This window comes from Pygocentrus nattereri, chromosome 14 (assembly GCF_015220715.1).
Source record: "Pygocentrus nattereri isolate fPygNat1 chromosome 14, fPygNat1.pri, whole genome shotgun sequence".
NCBI lineage: Eukaryota > Metazoa > Chordata > Actinopteri > Characiformes > Serrasalmidae > Pygocentrus > Pygocentrus nattereri.
Window position 1 is genome coordinate 37,818,778 of NC_051224.1, and position 21,759 is coordinate 37,840,536.

Here is a 21,759-nt window from a genome sequence, read left to right on the forward strand (position 1 = left end):
CATGGTTGCGCAGCTGAAGACCTACATGACTGTAGAACAGAAGATAAATGTGCTTTCAGTTCAGGTCAGCTTGTCTTCAGTCCTGAGGCCTTCTGCTTCGGCTGAAGACCATTCACCACGGTTCCAAGTTCTTTATTGGAGATAATGCCTCAGAATAATGTAACTCTTTCCAGATCTTCAATTTCAATAACTCTCATTCTCATCTCTTCCAGAATGTTCATATTGTGCTGCTTATTGGAAGCTTTTAGTTTGCTTCACATTGCTGGAAGGACTCAATTCAACAGTGTGTGGCAAATAAACCACATCGCTGTAACTAAAGGATGGAAACTCATGTTCAGACCTTCACAAACAACCCACCTAGACTGGAATTGCAGGAATCTAGTCGTACCAAACTGCTGAATGGAGCCTGATGCTTTGAAGAGCAGAGATACACAGATCTTGCAGATTTTCTGTGATTACAGAAACCAGCAGAATTCACAGTGAGCAGCTGCTGCTTGAGCTACAGCAGCAGTAAAAGCATATCTGAGGTGAGATCTGAGGGATGCAGAGTCAGCAGTCTAACCCGTCAAACTAGTAAAGACGATGCAGGTGCAGTTAGAAAGTCATGCTGTAATTTTATATGAATTATTTCACATCCCAGCTGCGCCACAGCCTTGTTTGTAGATCGCTGCTGTCGGGAGAAAACCTTGCATCTCCATTTTTGATGTTTTTCAGTTTTTGACACAATCTGAAGATCCATTTTACCATTTAAATTGTATGTCCATTTAAATTTTATGATGAATGGGCTAAAGGAAATGGCCTTTGGAAACAATTCTGGTTCCACTGATTTACCTTAGAAGTAAAGTATGTTTTTTCCTTCCCCTGTGAAGTTGCCGTTTTGGAGATACGAGGTTTCCTTCCGACAACAGCGATATATTGAGGGCATAGTTGGCCTTGCTCCTGCTCCACCTCTACTACATGATGTGTTGCTCTCTTGGTCTTGTCTGTTATCTGAGTTTAGTTTTATCTAGCTTTCCAGCAGATACAGAGGCTGCATTCCTCTGCTGCATTTTAAGGATGCCTCAAAGTCAGTGATATCCAGCCCACCTCGGCTGCCTTTAGAAATAAAAAGGAAAGTAAAACTCTTTGCTCTATTTGAAAGCTGGGATGTGCTGCGCTCTTTATTACGCTGGAGGAAAATCCAGAGGAGGCACTCATCTCTACTAGCAACGCTGGACAAAGTGACTACAGTAAGCATTTTTAAACATCTTTAAGGACTTGCATACCTCATTATTTAATTATTATACTTATAAATTACTATAACACTACTTATATTTTATGTTACTATACTTATACATCATCATCATTCATTTATTTGTTTAGATATTTAGTGTTCATAAAAATGCCAAGAAAGTACAGTGGCCAATATGATCCAGGCCAAATGCTACATTAACTTGACAAACAAACAAACGAAAAACGAGTGGTTGTTCCAGCTATTCTACTCGAAACCAATTTAAATATGTTTTGTTTTTCAGTCTTGGGAAACATTCCGGCATATCCAGAAAAAAGACTTCATTAAGAATAAAGTGTGCCGAAGTCTACAGCCACAACCCAAATGGACATCAGAACCAGGTGGGTAGTACAAGAGGGTCTTGTAAAGCTGATGGTGGAGCTGATGACTACTTCCATGTTTAATTGAGGTTGAATAAGGTTTAAGTAATTAGCCAGTGACTATAACAGTCTGGACACTTCACACACTCATCACTGTTCTCATAGACTCCTAGTTATTCCTAATACCAATATTACTGCTATTAATATTATTAATATGATCACTTGTAGGTAGTTTGACCAGAGGAGGATGGGTCCCCCCTGGTGAGCCTGGTTCCTCCCAAGGTTTCTTCCTCAGCTCTGAGGGAGGTTCTCCTTGCCACTGTTGCCCCTGGCTTGCCCACCAGGGGGTTTCTGTACATTCTTACAGTCCTGTTGAAACTTTGTCTTTTCCGAAATTCTGTAAAGCTGCTTTGTGACAACATCCGTTGTAAAAAGCGCTACAAATAAATTTGATTTGATTTGATTTGATCACAGTCTTCACTGCTGTACTGTGGGGCAACGTTCTTATAGCTGTGATCAAACGCTCTGCATTTAACTTACACGCATAATTTAGCTGTTCAATACGGAATGTTCAATTTGTGTTTGTGGTAATTTTCCCTTGCAAAAGAAACCTTTATATGTTATAAATATGCTGATTAAGCTGTATGATCTAGGGATAGACTGCTGACAGTGTATCGACTCTATGAGCTGGTCAGGTGGCTAATTTAGCACCGTATATATTGACTGTCCATGCACACAAGCACAACTTCCTAATCATCATATGATCATTGCTGTAAACTCTTTTGCCTCATATGCTTCCCTAACCTGTTATACAAAAAAAGAGGTTTTTGAGGTCCTGATTTTCCATTAACAAATCATTGGGCCACAGTAATGACTTTTTTCTTGAGATTTTGAGCGACTAATGAGAAAAAAGCCTAGTGAAAAAGAAAAAAAGTTAATAGATGCTGTATTCGCTTTAATATACAGAGATTCATTACACGGTAAATGTAATGTTCTCCTGAACGTGGAGTGAAAGGTTGGTTTTCCTTGCATTACATATTTTCCGTAAACTCTTGATGCCAGTTGACCAACAGAGTTTGAACAGAAACAGTAGCTGAGCACCACTCCAACTCCCAGTGTTTCAACAGAGCAAAGTTAGTTTCACTCTCTTATCTGTCATGACCTGCCTGTCAGGCCCTCGGCTACGCCTACTGATAAGCAGCTTCACCCTAGATCTGACCTTTCAATTTGATCATTTTCCAGCATTACGGGAAAAAAGAAAGTATAAAACAGAAGCCTCACAGACTTTGGGCTGGTCAGTCCATTGTTCTGGTGAAACTTCTACTGATTTTCTTTTTGGCTCTCCTCATGTTAGTGGTTTATTTCATATCTAATAAGAAATTAAATTGTATTTTATGGCCATTTTGACTGGAAAGTGTAGAATAATAATAGTCTCTGGCTTTTGCACAGTACTGTACTTAATTATGTGTTTGGTAGAAACCACAAAAATCAGAATCAGAGATAAATTCAGCTTTTTCAGTTCATTTTGGCATGAAGAACAAACTAAGCAACAGTAAAGGTAAGGTGTCCACTTGCAACAACAAAAATACTGTGGCGTCTACCATGACATCTCTGCTCTGCAGAGCTTTGTGGTGTAGCCATGCAAAGTGTCTCACGGGCGGTGCCACGCTGCTAGTAGCGGTGGCTTGTTTTGCTTGTGTTATGTCCTTGGAAAGTCGGCTTTGTATGTGAGTCTGTCCATCCTCCACATGTGTTGTGTTCTCCCATGTTAGCTTTTCCCCGGTTTTGTGTTGGGGTAGCACTGGACTGAGCATTTTTGGCTGCTGTTTAAGTGCCTGTTTAATAAAAGAGCATTTGACTGTACGTGTCATTGTCTGCAACTACTGCGCTGATGCTAAAATATCAACTTTAAAACCGTTTGTAAAAATAATTGTTTAAAAATTTGGTTTTAAGTTATTACCATAGTTTAGAGTTAGGGCAATAACTGGGCAATAGGTTTAATATGGTCTTGTGCAACAAGAATCAAATGCTTCAATGACCTCATAATTAAATTTCTAATTATTTTGTAAATTATAATGGGTGTATTAACGTATCTAGAGATTTTTAAATCTAATAGCTTGTGTCATAGCTGTACTAACTGATCATCTCCCCTTTGCTCTACTAAGATATGGTTGATAAAGCAAAATGCAAAAAAAAAACAACCCTCAAAGGTTTTGCTAATAGCCTGTGAAATCCCCTCCTACAGGTATATGGACTCAGACTCCCTCGGTCTCCAAAGGATGAGCTAGACTGTCGTTTAAAACCTCACATTACTGCCAACTCTCAGTGGGCTAAACCAGGGGTGTCAAACTCTGTTCCCTCTGGCCTGCAGCTCTGTAGAATTCAGCATCTTCCCTCTTCAGAGACTTTAATTGAAGCCAAGAAGGTTGCTCTAATTAGCTGATGAGTGGGATGTAAGTTTAATGAGGCATAATGCGAAGGTCTACAGGACCTTGGTTTGCCAGGACTAGAGTCTGCTGCATGTGAGCTACATCATTACTGATCTATGGTAGGACTGTACTCCTAGACCTTATACCAGCTGCACTTTCAGCAGCCTGCTTTGGTTTAGGGGTCTTTAAATTATAAACAAGTTAAATTATGAAGAAGTTTAACCTGATCCACTCTCACCTGTAGAAAATGGGTACGTCCATACAAAACTGCCTCTGCCTCTTGTGGCAAATGGGAGAGCTGCACTACCCCCAGTAGAGTTTCTACCCCCACATCACTGGACTCCTCTCCATCCACCGGGACACAAAACAAGTACGTGCCTTTTTTTCTCTTTTATATTGATATTCATTTAACTGTGAATTATAAAAGAGTAACAAATAAACCCATTATATACGAGTTTGTTCAGAGTTCTCAGACTCTTTATAATGTAGATACAGTGGCTATAAAAAGCCTGCAGACCCCTGATAAAATACCAGGTTTTAGTCATGTAAAAAACGAGACATTTAATTTCAGAATTATTTCCACCTTCAATATGGCCCATAATCTGTCCAGTTCCTTTGAAAAATAAACTGAAATCTTTTAGGGTGGAAAAATAAAAATAAAGAACTAAAATAATGTGGTTTCATAAAAATGCACAGCCTTAAACTAATACTTTGTTGAAGTACCTTTGACTTTCTGACACCATTCAGTATCTTTGATTCAGTATCATCTGAAATGATTCATCTTGGCCTGATTTTTTTACATGACAAAAACCTGCCATTTTAAATGGGGTGTGTAGACTTTTTATATCCACTGTATACACCATGCAAAGAACCATTAAGCAGAGGACGGTTCTAAATAGAACCATTTCCTTTACTAAAGAAGTCTGACAGTGTAAAATGCTAAATGTATTGTTAAAAAAATAAAACTAAAGTCACAAAAATCATTTGTCTCGACTCAAACACAAAACCCAAGAAAAGCATTATATCCCATACTCACAGCCTTTGCTGTCTTTTTCCTCAGGAATCTGTCTGCACCAGTTTTCCCAAAGGTAAGCGAGACTTTCAGAGTTTCCCACCAAAGATTAGTGCTCTCAGGCAGCATTTTATTCTTAGAGCAACTATACTGTTAGCAACCTCTTCTGCTCTAAGAGTTTAAGAAAGTTTAGGACATTAACATGTTTTGTTTTTAATTGTAGAAAAGGGTGATTTTAAAACAGATTGCACAAAACAGGTATGTGCATTTTTTTCTATTTCACATTCACATTCATCATGCATGCAAATAGACATACTGGACACAATAGTGCTTCAAATACAGAGTCAGTTGGTAATGATATGCACACTCTCTGGAGTTATATAAACTACAACACAGTCCATGCTAGTTTGTTCAGGTAGGTGTGAAATGGTGCATCACATAAGTAGTGATGATGAGGAAGCTGTAGTGGAGGTTATCATTAATACAGAAAGGCTATCCAATGACAGGCTCATTTTTTTCTTTATTCTGTATATCCTGTTGTATATTCATTAGTCAACCCTTCATTCTTTACTCATTCCTGCCTTGTTGTCTTATTGCTTTTTAATCTGGGGTGGACTAGAGAAAGATGGACTTCCCTGTTGAGTCTCAGTTCCTCCCAAAATGTAACCGCTGGTAGCGAGGAGGCGGATGCATATGCTGAGATAAGCGACTTTTATCAAGGGGGAAATCCAGGGTCATGGTCATGACAGCCCAAGTTCATATAACCAACACGGAGAGATCGATAGGCAGACATGAAGAAATACACTCACAAAAACACAAACCAAAAACACCTCCAAGACATACAAACAATTCAAACAAGCATACCGAGAAAACAAAGACTAGCACGACAAACAGAGACCAGCGAAAACTAGGGGCAAACACAGGCCTTAAATAATCACAGGGATGACAAGGGAGAGGTGAGAAACAGGTGAAACGAATCAGGGCCGGAGTCAAGAAAACCAGGGCGCAGGACTGATAACCAAAACAAATGCACGTGGAGGAGTGGGAGGAGCCAATCATGACACAAGAGTACTTCATGTTTTCCTGGTACACCTTGGGCCCCCTAATGCAAGTGGGGCATCATTTGAATTTGAGTATTATTGCTGATCAGATGTGTCCTAATTAGACACAAATGTCAAAATTTGTTATGCTAGGGTCTCTCTGGAAATCTAGAGGTTTATCACCGCAAAGTTAATGGTGATTCACATTATTTTTTTGGCAGCTTTAGATTTCTGAAGATTGTAAAAGATATTCCATACTTGAAACAGCATATATTATATTCTGTGGCCGTTTCACAGTGACTATAGAGCTGCCCTTGTTTTCCATGTCTAACAACCCACTTATGATGTATCTAGGTCTTCCGGAAGGCCTACAGTGATTTTTTTTCACCCAACATGTTAGAAACCAAAATGTAATTGGTTGATTCGTTTGTCACTTTGTATTTATGCTGATAGTTAATCTAATACGTTAGTCCTTCTCTTCAGCTCCTGAAGTCCTATCTAAAAGGAGTGCTCAGCTATGTTTACCTAGAAACCTCAGAGAAATACAATACAATACAGAGTACTGGTTTAATACCAGTAGGGTTTGAACACAAACATGATTCTATTGAATAAAAATGAACTAAAAATTTGGACATGCATTTTTTCAGTTTCCAGAAATCATTAGGTCCTCTCTGAAGGCCTAGTGCACCCTGAGTGTTCCCCTCTGCTTCACATATGATTCACCATATGCCATTTAAAAGATTAATTCTTGTTTTCTTGTCATCTTCCGATTAAGTTTTGCCCCGCCTCTTAAATGTCTTCCAATTTTATTACCTCACTGTGCATCTGTGGGCCAACAAAAATGAAATTAATCACGAATATCATATTTTACTTCCACCTCTCACCACCACCACCTGCCATTGAGAGGCATGATGTGCTGCCAGAACTCAGGTGTAAACATTATGAAATTAACATCTCAGGGTAATCAGTTTGGCTTCTTAAAAAAATTCTCATTATTTATTCCTTTTTTGGAACAGACGACAGTCAGAAGAACAACTGCAGCAATATGTCTTGGACACGGTCACGTACATCAAAACAGTGCGTGACTTCTGTGACATGGAAAAAGAATGGACTGATCAGCGAACATCTGAGATAAGGAAGATGAGTAGCATCAAAAGCTGTGCAGATGGCCGTTGCAAAAGGGAGAAGGAGCTGGGGGCAGTTGTGAAGAACACTCTGGAGGGGCTTGAGAAACTTCAGCCCTTCCTAGACGCAATGGAAAGGCTCGCGGTGACTTCGCTGTCCGTTTTCACGGAGGAGATCTTTCAGCTGAAGGGAGCGAGCGCTAAAGTATATTCTGTGATCTCCACTGCCAGAGCTGTTTCTCCATGGCTCGTACTTTTCAAAAGGGATGAGAAGGCTTTCTTCCTGCCTAGGCTTGACAATGTGGAGGTTCTGGGCCTCCAGCTGGAACAATACAAAACAGTCACGCAGCAGCTCTGTGAGAGAATGAGGTGAGCGAATTCATTCATTTATACCATATATATTACAGCTATTACAGCTTCATAAGGAGTAAAACTCTCCTAGAAACCTTCGACGTGGCTTCAGATCATGAGTCTTTGTTTAGACAAAGCTTCAGTTTGAAGGGCAGAACTGAAGCACTACATGTGTGTAGTGTTTAAAGGAAAGAGGGAAAATATAGAAATAAAAAATAACAGTTTTTGCGTCTCTGCAGATACAAGAGTCGATTGCAGGTTATAGACATTCAGACGTAAGTATGATCAATCCAAGTGTAATTTTACGGGATACAGAGTCATTTTCCAACTTTATATAAAAAAGAACATGTCCATGCTTAAGCTAAACTTTCTGAATTCATTGCATGTGGAAAATCTGCAACCCTTCGTTGTGGTTCAGGCTAAATATGACTGGGACCAGGACATTCACGAGTGACCACTTGAGCCAGCTGAGCAAAATCAGGTAAGAACATTATCATGATTAGTCATCATTAGTGTTGAATAATTTTGATTTGGACATTGTGTCCTCCTTAGCCTCAGTTATGAACCCATTTCCCTTCTTTCAGAATGGATGAGTCATTCAGGATGACATTCTTGTTTAATGGGAAAGCCCAGGAATTCCTCGACATATACACTGAATGTCGCACTAGAATGAGTCGGTTCCTATCGGATCTAAAGGTGACTGAGGATAAGTTGAATAAACTGGAGACGGGGTCCAGGATTTCCACTGTGACTGGAACTTCAGTAGGTGTTGCAGGAGGTGCCTTGTCCATCACAGGCCTGGCTCTTGTCCCTGTCAGTGGAGGATTATCCCTGGCTCTTACATTCACTGGGATTGGACTGGGGGTCTTAAGTGGAGCTGCTAGAGTAGTCACAAGCATCAATAAAATGGCTAAGAAGAAGAAGCACGGGAAAAAGGCCAACAACATCTTTGAGAGTTTTAAGGAGGATGTGGATAAGGTCCTTGATTGTCTAGATCAGACAGGCAGAAGTCAGCGTCCTGCACCACATGTGGATGAGGGTAATATACTATTTGGGGCTGTGGAAGTAATAGTTACGACTGGGGCATCGGTCAAAGGCGTTAAAGACATGGTCCAGAAGGGACAGGCTTTGAATGCTATGAACAGTGTACGGACAGGTAAAAGTTTAGTCTGTATGGGACTTAAAGAAGCTAGAGTAGCCCAAAAAATCCCCATTGGAGACATAGTGAAGCTTTCTTCTCAAGTCATCTCAAAAGTAGTCAGAGTTGGGACTGTTGCTATGAATGTTCTGTTTATTGGTATCGATCTTAAAACCATCTATGATGAATGTAAGAACCTGGACAAAGGGAAAAAAAGCAAAGCATCTGAGCTCATCTTCTCCAGATCCGCTCTGTGGCGCTCCGAGACGGAGGCGTGGGAAAAGATCCATGATTCTCTGTGCAAAGGTAAAGAGACAATCGAGAGGAACGTGGAAATTCTAGACCAGCCATTTTACCATTAAAAGGAAAACTGGATCAAAGATACTGGATCAAAGTGGCTAACGGTTTATGAAAGGTCTTAGATTGTCCAGAGCAAATATGAAAGCCAAGGTCCATCAATTAGTGTGATTTGTAAAGATTGAATTTCTAATTCACAACATCCTTATCGAATGCCAGGTTTTACATGGAGATGAAAATATATGTTATAGAAGTGTACATGGGTCACACTGTGTGTGGCACTGTAACAGAGAAGGTTTGTGAAACATGTAGGCACCTCTCCTGCACAATTAGAATTTTGCATTCTGGAATTAAAACATAAAATGAGAATTGTGCAAATCACATTTTATGTTTTACTTCAGTCCAACACATTAAACAGGCTAATACTAAAATGTACAGAAAAATGCTAAATGTTCTATTTATTTAATGCAAAATGTAAATAGAAACAGAAAACAATATATTGATTAAAACTGTACAAAGACAACAAATCAAATCAAATCTTGAACCTGAGAAATTTTATTGTTTTTTAAGAAACATTGATGCATGTCCTTTTTGAAATTGTTGCTCGCAACGCCTTTCAACAAAGTAGGTACATTTAAAAGATTCAGAGAATCTCAAGAAATCTTTGTATGCAAGAGACAAGGCTGAAAACTAAAACTGGATGGCCATGATCTTCAGGCCTCAGATGGTATTGCATTAAAAACAGACATGATTATATAGTGCAAATCACTGCATGGGCGCAGAAACACCAACTGCAGATTAACACTCTACCATCAAAAAAGAAACCATATAAAACAGGATCCAGAAACACTGCCACCTTTTCTGGGCCTTAGCTCATGTAAGATGGATAGAGGCGAAGTTTCTTGTGGTCCGACAAATCAGAATCTAAAATTCTTTTTTGCAATCTTGGATGCTGCGTCTTCCAGGCTGAAGAAGAGAGGGACCATGCAGCCTATTTTCCTTGTGCAGTTAAAAAAACAGCAGCTGTGATGGTTTACATTAATGCACATCTGTGAAGGCATCATTAATGCTGAACGTTATATACAGGTCTTGGAGCAACATAAGCTGCCATTCACAATGTCTTTTTCAAGGTATGCCTGGATTATTTTAGTAAAACTACGCCAAACCACATTCTGCATGTATTACAACGGCACTGCTCCATAGTGAAAGAATCTGGGTGCTAAACTGGCCTGCCTGCAGTCCAGACCTGTCACAACTCAAAACATTTGGCACTCTATGAAATGAAAAATGTGACAAAGAAGATCCCGAACTGATGAGCAGGTCAAATCCTGTAGCAATCAAAAACAGGAAAAATCTCCTCAGTTCCAAAACACTTAGAGTGTTGTTAAAAGACGAGGTGATGAAACACAGTGGTAAACAGGCCCCTGTCCCAGCTTTTTTGGAACTTGTTGTTGGCATCAAATTAAACATGGGCACATGTTTTTCAAAAACTTTTCACTTTCAACACTTGATATGTTGTCTTTGTAGTATTTTTAATGAAGGAAAAGGGTTTAAATGATTTGCACATCATTGCATTCTGTCTGTATGGACATTTTGCACAATGTCCCAAGTGTTTTGGAAAGGGGATTGCAGAAAATCAATATGCATAATTTGGCCAGGGCTTTTCAAACTTTTGTATATGACTGTGATTAAGTAATATATCTATACTTGATATTGTTTACATCTTCTCATCAAATTCACATCAAATGTACTTTTTTTACCTTCTGAAAAAAATAAGAATACTTTATACAGTTACATTTTCTACCATATTTTCAATTACGTTTGCATCATATTTACACTAACAGAACTATGGGGATCTTAATCATAGTAGAATGTTAGGGATGCACAATGATATCAGAATTCAATCAGTATAGGCAGATAATTGGTTAAAACTAAGGTTAAGGTTTTTTTTTAAGGACAGACACTTCTCAATAGAAATTACCCTGTAAATGATGATGATTATTATTATTACTCTGTTAAATATTTGATGTCTTGGGTTGAAATATGTCATAATATCCATCCATTTTCCAAGCCGCTTCTCCGTCAGGGTCGCGGGGGTGGGGGGGTGCCGGAGCCTATCCCAGCAGTCATCGGGCAGAAGGCAGGATACACCCTGGACAGGTCGCCAGTCCATCACAGGGCAGACAGACACAGACAGTCACTCACAACTAGGGGCAATTTAACACGTCCAATCAACCTGACTGCATGTCTTTGGACTGTGGGAGGAAACCCACGCAGACACGGGGAGAACATGCAGACTCCACACATAGAGGACCCCGGTCACCCGGCTGGGGAATCAAACCCAGGCTCCCCTCGCTGTGAGGCGACAGCGCTCCCCACCACGCCACCGTGCCGCCCTATGTCATGATATAATTATTGTAATTATTGAAGGTCTAAATCATTCATTGTATTTTTTTTTCTGTAGGACTGCAACTTGAACTAATTCAGTAGAATTTACACTCTGGGAAAACCGATTAACTGTCTAACTCAAGCTTGACCAGAGATACATTAGTGTGTATATATACTTTGTGCTGGACTTCAGAGAGCAAAGACTTCACATTCATCTATATCTGTACGTCCAGGACACGCCTTAATGCGCTGTAATGTTTTATGCTGCTCTTTCTCCTGCCATTGTGCTCAATAGTCCTTGATAACAGGGCCTTCCTGGAATTACTGGCACCCTGGAAAAATGAGCAAAACTGAAAATTTGAAAGATTTTCTACGTTGGTTTTTACTTTAACATATGAAAATTAAATTAATAAAAAAATAAATACAAATCAGATTGTTTTTCTGGTTCCTCTGTGTGTTTTTATCTTTGTGTATTGCATTCTTTAAAGAAAAGTTCAACATATTTTACTTTAGAATGAACAAAACTTTTACAACAACTTTAAATTTGATTGTAAAATAAAGACATTAAATTTGATTTTTTTGACTAATGTATTTCTACCTCAACAAAACTTAACAAAAATAAAGAAAAAATAATATTGGTCAACAAAGCTCAGATGGAATCTAGAGGAATAGGCTAATCTACGGCTTTGTAATGGGCCTATAAGCTAGGTGGGCAGTGAATGGAAGCAAAGGGTGGGGGTTTCTAATAAAGTGAATAGAAAATATAAATGTGCATGACTCTCCTTTCTGTCTTATGTTGAGTTAATACATGTCTGCACCAGATCCAAGATGAGCTCCAAGATCTCACTGAGTGCACTCCCCCACATCTCATGAGTCCTTTTCATTTGATCTTCTGTGTTCAGGTCCCCCCAGTGACCTCAGCGTTACTACTTTGTATGATTGCTAATACATCATATTTGAAATATTTTCAGATACATTGGGGTCCAAAAGAAACCATATTGGAAATCTGTGATTTCTTTCATTTAAACATGAAAGTTCATTTAAATATGAAAAAATGACAAAATTTTTTAGAATTTTGCAAACATTAAAACAAAGAAAAGTCAAGACAAAGAGAAATGAAGAAGAAATATTCAAGGTTCTGCATTATTTCCAGGTCTCTGTAAACAAAAATGAAAACTAATTTGGTTTTATTGACCATAGTAAGGGCTTTGCACAAAAAAGTCAGATTCAGTTTATTTGTGTATTATATATTTTGTTATTTTTATTCTTTATACACTGTTGTTAAAACAAAAGATTTTGCTTTAAAGAAAAGCAAAAAGAAAGAAAAAGAATTTCAGAGATGCGATAAAATATGCTTTTAACTCTAGATGTTATGCAGGTAATATAATTTGGAATGAAAAACATGGTATTAATTAAAAAAAGCAAAATAGAAGCACATTCATTGCAGCTGTTTTATTTGTTATTTAATTGTAAATTCATCGATTTTGGAGACGTGGTCTTCAGTTGGAAAACTAACAGATTGTTTCTTTGAATGAATGTTGGCCTGATCAGCCAGTCAGTGTGCAGTCTTTTTTATTTTAAACGTAGTTTTCTGTTTTCCGGCTAGTATAGCCTCTGGCATGACACTGCTTTAATGACCGTCTATTAAAAAAGTTCTATACACTTTGAAAATTGAAATTTATTGAAATTAATTGCAGCTGAACTGGATTGATGTCATGGTCGGTCAAGTCCAGCTAAAAGTAATGTGGCCACTTTATAGCCCTCAGTTCCACATGAGCACCTGTGTTTGGTCTGAGGAACCTCTTTTCTGCTCCAGAGAGAAGTAGGCTTGTGTACATCTGATGAAGAACTGAGCTGAGAACCTACCAGAGTGTCCAGCAACTTTGAATGTCCATCCAGTGGATCCCACAACCAGGTTAGTAATTTTGGCTCAACATTTTTTGGACAATAAACCTAAAGTATATATAGATGTTTAACCTGTAAGTACTCAAATGTGGTTCTTCAAAGGTTCTTTAGTAGAGAGAATTGTTCTATTTAGCTTGACATTGCAACAATAGCAGAACCATTTCTGGTGCCATATAGAACAATGCACACTCATATCTTAGCATGCAAAGAAACATTTGTCATCTATTAAATGTGCAATAGACATCCATCCATGCCACTTCTCTGTCAGGGTCGTGGGGGGATGCTGGAGCCTATCCCAGCAGTCTTCAGGCGGAAGGCAGGATACACCCTGGACAGGTCGCCAGTCCATCGCAGGGCAGACAGACAGACACAGACTGTCCAATTGGCCTGACTGCATGTCTTTGGACTGTGGGGGGGAAACCGGGGAACCTGGAGGAAACCCATGCAGACACGGGGAGAACATGCAATCTCCACACATAGAGGACCCCGGCCGCCCGGCCGGGGAATTGAACCCAGGCCCTCCTCGCTGTGAGGCGACAGCGCTACCCACCACGCCACCATGCTGCCCTGCAATAGACTTACATGAACTAATAAAACCTGACTCTGAGACTAGCCCTGGTGAACACTGGAGGCCTTTGTGAAATATTATCAGAAAACCAGAGCCAAGATATGATCCTCTTGAAGTTTTAGACACTTTTGACACATATTGCGAATTGCACATATCACAGCTTGTTATTTTTGACTGCCCTCAAATGAAAACATTATCTGTATTATCTAATACAGCATACACTTCATCTCACTTCAGCCTTCTTAATGGATAGTGAAGTTATAAGGTAGGCATAACAGTGTTCACACAATGTTGTGGACATCAGTGCTTGAGTGTCTTACGTTTTTTTTGTCCAAAATGTATTAACACTAAATTGTGCCATTTCTTTCTCTCCCATGTGTTTGATAAATATGGGCCAGTGAATATGTTCATCGTAATGGAATTCCCACTTTGAAACTCACCATGGATACACCCTGTTCATGGAAAACAGGGTTAGGTGGAGCTTTCCTGTGCGTGGCAGTGTTGTCGGTTCAGCTGAATGAATGAGTGATTTACAAGCACCGCCTATGTCTGCCTTTAGAGGGCAGCGTCACATGATTTCAGCAGTTACAGTAGGACTGTTTCTCTGCTGTAAATAAAACAGCATTTTATTAGCCCACATCAGTGTATAAAGAACTATGACCTCACGACAGATTCCTCAAAATGTAGGAGGAAAAAGTCGGATATTAGACTCTGAAATGTAGTGGAGTGAAAGGAAAAAGTCCAGAAATGGAGAAACTTCAGTACAGATACACCAAAAAATACTAAAGTACAGAAACTAAATTACATTTACTCAGTTACTCAGTTACTGTCCACCACCGGGGTGTGTGTGTGTGTGATGGTAGGAATGCAGGTTTTATTTGATTATATTTTAGATTTGTTCTTATTCTCTATGAATGTCTGTCTGATACTGTGCACTGTGAGCTCCTGTAACCAAAACCAAATTCCTCGAATGCATAGCAGACCTGGCCAATAAAGCTTGATTCTGATTCTGGTTCTGATCAAACTGTGTTAAGTGGCTTAAAGTCCAGGTAATAAACACAAAGCTGCTGTGCCATGAGGTGGACTTCTCAAGACTGTTTTTCCAACCCTGTAGAAAACTACCTGAAAACTCTACAATACACAAACCAATGCACAGTTACAGGAAATAAACTGGGACAGCAGCCAATTTTGTTGATAACACAAATACAAAAACGTCATACAGTGCCATAAAAGTGTTTGCTGTCTTCAGATTTCTTCTCTTTTCTTGCATGTTTAATACACTAAATTGTTCTAGATCCTTATACGAAATCCTCCATAAGGACAACAACAGGAACACATGATCATTTCATTTATTGAAGGAAAATCTTAGATTTTTACATCTGTAACCCGTGTTAATAAATAATCTAAACGTCTGTGACTGTTTGTGCCACATTTAGCAGCAAAAACTGCAGCCAAACACTTTCATACAACTGGAGATCAGTCTTTCACAATGTTGTGCAGGAATTGTAGCTCAATCATTGCAGAACTGCTTTACTTTAGCCACACTGAAGGACTTTCAGTCATGAGCTGAATGTGAAGACTTTGACCAGCCACTCCAAAAACCCTCATTTTCTTTTCTTACTTTTCTTTTGAGCCATTCAGACGTGGGCTTTTGCTTGTGCTCTTGTGATTCAGATTGTTGTCTTACTTCATAACCCACTTCAGTAATGAGCTGCAGCTTGCAGACTGTTAACTGGACATATTCCTGCAAAATGTTCTTATAGAGAGCAGAATTCATGGTTCTGTCTTTTATGTCAAGTCACACTGAAGCTGGGCGGCACGGTGGCGTGGTGGGTAGCGCTGTCGCCTCACAGTGAGGAGGGCCTGGGTTCGATTCCCCGGCTGGGCGGTCCTCTCTGTGTGGAGTTTGCATGTTCTCCCCGTGTCTGCGTGAGTTTCTCCCAGGTTCTCCAGTTTCCTCCCACAGTCCAAAGACATGCAGTTAGGCCAATTGGACATGCTAGGTTGCCCCTGGGTGTGAGTGACTGTCTGTGTGTGTGTGTCTGTCTGTCTGCCCTGCGATGGACTGGCGACCTGTCCAGGGTGTGTCCTGCCTTCTGCCCGAAGACTGCTGGGATAGGCTCCAGCACCCCACCGCGACCCTGACAGAGAAGTGGCTTAGAAAATGGATGGATGGACACTGAAGCTGCAAAGCATCCTCACACCTTCACACTACCACCACCACGTTTGATTGTTGGTATGATGTTCTTAAAGTGGATTTCTGTGTTAGTTTTATAACAGATGTCACAGGACCCCCGTCTTCCACGAGTTCTCCTAATCACCAGTTCACAGAACATTATTCCAAAAGGCTTGGGAGGCGTCAAGTTGTTTTTTTGGCAAATATGAAATGAGCTTGTCTGTTCCTCTTGGTTAGCAGTGTTTTCATCATGTAGCTCCTCCCATGGTTAACATTTCTCACTCAGCCTCTTTCTAATGGTGGAATCATGAGCTATGACCTCTGAGGCAATGCAAAGCCTGCAGCTCCTTAGACATTTGTTTGGGCTTGCTTTATTTATTTATTGTGCGTGTGTGCGTGTGTGTGTGTGTGTGTGTGTGTGTGTGTGTGTGTGTGTGTGTGTGTGTGTGTGAATGAGTTTTCATCATAAATTTTTAAATTTTTAAAGAACTTTGGTAGGTTTTGGTAGGGCTACTTCTGGAATGATTCTAAGTTTTCCCCATTTGGAGAAGAGAACTTTCACAGTGGCTCAGAGCTCAGAGAGATGGCTTCCTAAGCCCTTGCTCAACCCAAGAAAATGATTTCATGTGGTAACAAGTAAATTAACTAGTTTTATTCAAATTAAATGAACACCTTGGATGAACAGTCGTATCATTCACAGAATTTGTTGAATAAATCTAGTTCAGTTGCTTGTCACCACAGTTTTATAGTGCAAATTGCTTCAATTAAATAACTTTGTTTCTTGTTGTAGAATTTATTGTGGTTGTGGCATAGTGTGTTCCTTTATGAGACCTTGTGTACTTCACATTGCTGCAAAGATTTTATTTCAGTGATGATTAGGTTTAACAGGGCTGGCAGTAAACAAGCCTGGATGTGTCAATTAATCCCAATTTTGAACTGAAGTTGCTTAATTTTTCATTGGTTGGTTAATTTAAACACTTTTTCACACAGGGTCATTGGTGGTGGAGTAGTTCTTTTGATAAGAGGATGAACTGTTTTGCGCTTATTTTGCATATTTACAAATGAATGTGACAAATATGAAAAAATCTGGAGGACAAAAATATTTTTAAAGCACTGTAACTGTAACAAAGTCAGACGCTCACAGATATAAAAACCAGAAGAGGCTTTACTGATAACAACAGAATCCAAGGTCGTCGTCAAAGAACAGGTAGGGGTCAGTTCCAGAAGGCTTAGGAATACAACAAACACAATCATGTCAGAATGGCCATCAATCCAAAAAGGGATAGAAACAGAGGCAATAATTTACAATGAACTGCGCTAAAGCCCAGGCTGAAACACTAGTCTAAATTAGTCATGTGATCGAGAACACAGGTGATCTGAGTCGATATTCAGGAGAAGGAGACCTCTGATAGGAATGTTCAGTCACATGCGCGACAGGCACCTTTTCCCACTCTGATCTGATCAGATAAGGTGGAATCCTGCAACTGTCACATAAATTTTACAGAATGTTTGATTTACAGAGCTGTACTCTATAATAATACAAAGAAATGTAATCTGTAAAAATTCTACAAAGACAGCATATCAAAAGTTGAAACTGAGAAATGTAATTTTAAAAAAATATATGTGCCCATTTTAAATTTGATGCCAACACCTCATTCAAAAAAAGTTGGGACGGGTTTAATCACCTCTTCTTTTAACAGCACTCTGTAAGTGTTTGGGAACTGAGGAGACGCTGCTGTAGTTCTGAAAGTGAACTGCTTTCCTGTTCTTGTTTGTTAAAGGATTTCAGCTGCTCAGCAGTTTCAGGGTCTCATTTGTCATAGTTTTCATTTCATAATGCACCAAATGTTATCAGTGGTGACCGGTCTGGGCTGCAGGCAGGTCAGTTTAGCACTCGGACTCTTATAAGACAGAGCAATGCTGCTCCCCCCCCCCCCCCCCTAGAAGACTACTAGAATCCCATAGGCATATTATCATAGAGGGTTTGATCTTTATAAAGCAGACCAAAGGCATAATTTTAATAGTCACATTAAACACTGTTAGATCAGTGGATTCAAAAAGTTTTCAGGGGTATAAATCCCAGAAAGCTTCTTTTTTAATCTGCATATCTGTGTGTTATCGTGTTAGATTTTGTCACATAATTGGGCCAGGAGAGAAATTCAGAAAAGTTATTTTCTATTTTATCCACAATCAAGAAAATTCAATTTTTCTATAAAATAATATTCAACTTCTAATCTATTTCTGATTCATGTGATGTGGTATAACAGGAATCCTTCACTGAAGCTCAGTTTCAATATGAGGGAGTCTATGATTGACGACTTCAGCCAACTGAACGAAATCAGGTAAGATCATTTCACAAGTTTAAAAACTCCCTTTTTACATTTAAAGAGTCTGTGAAGTTCTGGTCCAGTTGGATGCTTTTGCTTTATCCACACAACAACAATTCAGAATTGAACTCCTTTCTTTCAGAATGGACGAGTCATTCAGGATGTCATTCTTATTTCATGAGAAAGCTCAGCACTTCATTGACACATACAGGGAATGTCAGCCCAGGATGGACCAGTTCCTGTTAGATTTAGAGAAGACTGCAGTCGAGCTGGATAAAATGAAGATGGGGTCGAGCATCTCCACTGTGGCGGGTAGTTCACTGAGCGCTATAGGAAGTGTCTTAACCATCACTTCCCTGGTTCTTGCTCCTGTCACTGCAGGAGTGTCCCTGGTCCTCACAGCCTCCGGGGCTGGGATGTGGACCATCAGCAAAGTCATTAGCTTAATCACAGGCATCACTGAATATGCAGTCAACAATCATCAAGGCAAAAAAGCCAACAACATCTTTAAGAATTTTATGGAGGATGTGCAGAAGATTATAGATTGTCTAGAGCAGGCAGCTAGCAGCAAGCGTCCTGTACCCCATGTGGATGAGGGTAATATTAACCTTGCTGCAACTCAAATGGTAAGTGCCGGAAAAAGTATATCAAAATCCACTAGAGACTTCATTGATGCAGGTATGGCTATGCAAGCTCTCAATAGTGAGGAAGTAGCAACTGGCCAGCCTGACATCAGGCTGCTGGCTAAGAACCCTAAACTGGCAATGTCAAAAGCAGTCAGATATGGGTCTATCGCAATAACTGCTATATACATTGGAGTGGATATTGCATTCATCTTCAAAGAAGGCTGGAGTCTGGCTAAAGGTGAGACAAGTGAAGCATCTCAGCTCATGCGCTGCAGATCAGCTCTGTGGCGCTCAGAGATGCAGGCATGGAAGAAAATCAATGAACATCTGTTGAAAGGAAACAAGACATACCGGAGAAACCTGGAAATTCTAGAGCGCTGTAGTTAGAGCGTCTAACTACAAATGCTACAGTGGCTGAGAGAGTTTGAAAACTAGGCTGACTATTTGAAACATAACCAGGCAAAAGTGAACTGCTAAGTAATTTTTCTTTACAGTACAAAGTAGGTCTGGATTGGCTGGACTATCGTATGACAAGATCAAAGACAAAAAACAACACTTTACGAACAGCATAGGGCATAAAGTTATCTAGCTGCTGCACTGTAAAAATGTTCTTTTAACTTTAAAAAAAGTGTTCAGAGAGAATTTGAGGTAATTGAATTTAGAGTTAATTGAATTTTGAATAGGAAGTTAAAAGAAATTGAGTGACGACATAATGGAAATTTGAGCAAAGACCATGCCTGAAACTCCTCCTTATCAATTCCGGCTTCCTATAAATACCAGTCCTTCACTCCTCTTACTTGTGATGAAATTTCGCACCCCACCTCCTCCCCTTTCTCCCTCGCCCTGTCCATGCCTGTACTTGATCTTTAATATATGGGGGAGTTCCCCTCCTCTCATGATCTCATTTACCAAGGCATGGTCTGCATTCACAAACAAGAATTTGTGTTCAAGTAACTAAAAAGCACTGGAATGTAACAAAGTGCATAAACCTGTATGTTATATATTTCTTCGCAAACTTTCTAACAAATTGGCTTCATTCTTTTGTTCTCAATCTTGTCATTGTACCGTTTTAACTTTGAGTTGAGCATTTTGGAGAGTAACTTATATTTACTGTTATAGCTCTCAATAAAATGATAAAACTCTGAAAGCCAGTACAGAGCAACTTAAACACTTATACACTGTATCTATACCCTTAGCTAATATCTTTACCTGTAGCTAACATCAACCTGGCTTGAATTTTAGCTTGTGTATGTCATTATACCTTATACTTTATATCAGCAGATCTATAACTTACAAAGAACAGATCTAACGTGGTGTCAGTTTCTTTTGCATCATGTTTATACAGCCTGAGCTTTGGGGATCTGAGAGGTACAGTGGTAATACCTGGTTTGGAATTGAAAGTTATTAAGTTTAATGATTTGGATTTGATTTTTGTCAAATGTAAGTACTAATAAACATGAGCACCTGTCCTGTCTATCTTTTAATATTCACTATGTTACTCATCTATTTTTTCTTGGTTCCGCTTATCTATTGATTTGCTGTGATTAGTGTTACGACTTATGTTTTGATCATTTTAGTAATCGCATGTGACTTGGAGACAAGCATGTACCGTATATGATGACAGGAATGTGTAATGCATGTCAGAACCAGAGTTCTACCACCACCTGGTGCTTTTACATTTGTTTGTTTAAATCCAATTGAAATCCAACATGACGGCTCATCGATCCAGGATTCCTCTCTCTGTCTGTGACCAAATGCGTCTCGGTCATAAATATTAGGACACGCTGTGTCCAGAAGGTAATCAGTTGTACTGAAGAACGGTTTTCTGAATATTATCAGGTATATTAACAAATCTGTTTATGCACTCAGGCTTAAATAAACACTTCAAGGTGATTGGACCAAAGCTCTGGAATGATCTAAAGGAGACGAGCTGGTCAGTCAAGCCAGCCTACTTTTTCCAGAGTGGCTGGAGTCGCTGTGAGGTCAAACCTCACAGTAGCTGGCTGATATCTGTGTAATGGGAACAGAGAGAGATGACCGAATGCTGGAGAGAGCCATGATTCAATATTTTTGATTCATTTTACATTCATGTATTCCTTTTTTTCCCCATTTTAATCCATTTAAATATTTAATCAATGGTTTTTTGCATGATCATTTTTCTTCAGCAACATAAAACTTGTTTTTGTCTGACGAATTCTTCGAATAAATCTGGCAAAGACACTGCTGCCCGTGCCGTGACCTCATTTTCACCATGTAACAAAAACCTTATTGACTTACTTACATTTTCGACCCTCAAAGCACTTATTACAGATATCAAAGGCCAGGAGTTTCCACACATTTCTTTGTCCTTTCAGGACAGTAATTCAAATCCATCCATCCATCCATCCATCCTCTAAGCCGCTTCTCCGTCAGGGTCACAGGAGCCTATCCCAGCAGTCTTCGGGCAGAAGGCAGGATACACCCTGGACAGGTCACCAGTCCATCACAGGGACAGACACAGACAGTCATTCACACCCAGGGGTAATTTAGCATGTCCAATTGGCCTGACTGCATGTCTTTGGACTGTGGGAGGAAACCCACGCAGACACAGGGAGAACATGCAAACTCCACACAGAGAGGACCCCGGTCACCCGGACGGGGAATCGAACCCAGGCCCTCCTCGCTGTGAGGCGACAGCGCTACCCACCACACCACCGTGCCGCCCACTAATTCAAATCCATATCAGTGTAAATGATACAATTTTCTACACAGTCCTGCCTATTTAGTCACCACAGACACTGCTGAGCAA

At 39.7% G+C, this 21,759-nt stretch overlaps 1 protein-coding gene across 1 annotated transcript; it reads left to right on the forward strand.

The window, feature by feature from the left end:
* Positions 1-1,173: 1,173 nt before the first annotated feature.
* LOC108436657 lies at positions 1,174-9,395 on the forward strand. Its single transcript, XM_017713278.2, has 9 exons — positions 1,174-1,229; positions 1,515-1,611; positions 4,264-4,389; positions 5,080-5,107; positions 5,255-5,289; positions 7,088-7,564; positions 7,786-7,821; positions 7,965-8,027; positions 8,131-9,395. The coding sequence occupies exons 2-9, from the start codon at positions 1,595-1,597 to the stop codon at positions 9,044-9,046; spliced, it is 1,698 nt and encodes a 565-aa protein (XP_017568767.1). The 5' UTR covers positions 1,174-1,229; positions 1,515-1,594; the 3' UTR covers positions 9,047-9,395.
* Positions 9,396-21,759: the final 12,364 nt, after the last annotated feature.

Bases quoted from the DNA above. Each gene is read 5' to 3' on its own strand.
- LOC108436657 (XM_017713278.2), top strand. The intron at 5,290-7,087 runs GTATGTGCATTT...TTTTTGGAACAG, and splicing joins AAACAGATTGCACAAAACAG to ACGACAGTCAGAAGAACAAC. The intron at 7,565-7,785 runs GTGAGCGAATTC...GCGTCTCTGCAG, and splicing joins CAGCTCTGTGAGAGAATGAG to ATACAAGAGTCGATTGCAGG.